A 1,600-nucleotide genomic window follows, 5' to 3' on the forward strand; every position below is an offset into this window, starting at 1 on the left:
AGGGGAGAAGGTGGCAGGGATGTCACCGCACACTCACATGCTCTTGAAAAGCTGCATATACTGCTCGTCTCCCCGGCCGCCCTCCACCTCGCTGTCCAGCCTGCGCAGGATCTCATCCTCAAACTGCAAAGCGGACAAAGATGGGCTGAGCTTGGAGCAGCCCCTCCCCAGTGACCATCCCAGAGAGAAGGTTCCAGGCCACGCCACTCCCCTGCTGTGGGTGGTTCCCAGCCCATCCCAGCCCATCCCGGCCCTGACCCGGCTGAAGGCGCCGCTCAGGCGGTGCTCGCACAGCATCATGTCGAAGAAGATGGGGATGGTGGATTTGCGCAGCTCCAGCTCCGGCACCAGCGTCATCTCCAGGATGGGACCCACCATGCCCGGGATGAACTCGATCTTGCGCTGCCCTGGGAGGACAGGGAGGGCTGGGAGGGCAGATCCATGCCCAAAGCAACAAAACCCCGCTCGCCACACGCACTCTGGGCACGGAGAGCCAAAATTCCATCCCTGCACAGCGCGGCTCACCGAGGCTGTACCACATGTCCCGGATGGACGCTCCGATCGTGGCTCTCATGTCCCCGTACCTGCGGGGACAGAGGGACAGCATCGCTCTGCAGCTCCAGGTGTGCCCAGCCCAGCTGGCTCCCAAAATCCCTGTCCCCGAGGCAGGGACTCACTTGGCCAGGATACTGTTGCGTTTGGCCGGCGAGAAATTCTCCAGCTGCAGCGAGTCCTGGGTGAGGAAAGCCACGGCCAGGTGGAAATAATTGTTCCAAAGCTGCGGTGGAAGCAGAGGGCTGAGTGCCAGGCTGGGTGGCACAGCGGGGTCTGCTCCTGACCCACCTGGACTGAGGCAGTGCCACCCACCTGCAGCTCGAAGTCGCTGTTGCTCAGGAACATCTCGGTTAAGGTGGTGGCAAAGTGGTTGATGGCACGCAGGAACTCCCTGGGGACAGCGAGCACTGAGTGAGGGCAGCACCAGCCTGGTGTGCCCACCACCATCACACAGAGGGGTGAGGTCCTTTCTGCCCCCAAACGCTGTCCTGCATGTCCAGAGTCCACCTGCCCCACTGTCACCCTGATATTGCCTGAAAAATCCCCTTTGCCCAGGATTTTGCTCCTGGGAAGCTGAGAAGCCTCAGAGAGGAATGAAAACAATAATTATCTGATTGCTTCTCCTGTGTTTTGCTGCTTTGGAATGTGGCTTGGACATTGTGTACACCAAGAGGTGAAAGTTTCGTTGGTTTCATGTGAATTGCTTTTACTTAATGGCCAATCACAGCCAGCTGTGTCGGGTTGACACCGAGAATAAGTCACAGGTTTTTATTCTTCATTCTTGTTAAGCCTTCTGATGTCTCCTTTCTCTTTCTTTAGTAGTTTTAGTATAGCATTCATAATAGAATAAAATTATAATAGAATATAATTATAATAGAATATAAGATTATTATAATATAACGTAATATTGTAATGTAATGTAATAATGATAACATAACATAACATAACATAACATAACATAACATAATATAATATAATATCAGCCTTCTGAGAACAAGGAGTCAAATTCTCATCTCTCCCCTCCTCCTGGGGACCCTCGCAAACA

At 53.4% G+C, this 1,600-nt stretch overlaps 1 protein-coding gene across 1 annotated transcript in view; it reads right to left on the reverse strand.

Moving 5' to 3' along the window:
• LOC102042659 (dedicator of cytokinesis protein 2-like) overlaps positions 1-1,600 on the reverse strand; it is a gene marked incomplete at its 5' end in the record, with an annotated part of 49,464 nt that overhangs the window by 12,214 nt on the left and 35,650 nt on the right. The window contains 5 exon segments of the mRNA XM_031064006.1: positions 38-123; positions 259-407; positions 526-584; positions 678-778; positions 868-946. Coding sequence (XP_030919866.1) covers positions 38-123; positions 259-407; positions 526-584; positions 678-778; positions 868-946 — 474 coding nt within the window.

Source organism: Geospiza fortis, unplaced genomic scaffold (assembly GCF_000277835.1).
Source record: "Geospiza fortis unplaced genomic scaffold, GeoFor_1.0 scaffold62, whole genome shotgun sequence".
NCBI lineage: Eukaryota > Metazoa > Chordata > Aves > Passeriformes > Thraupidae > Geospiza > Geospiza fortis.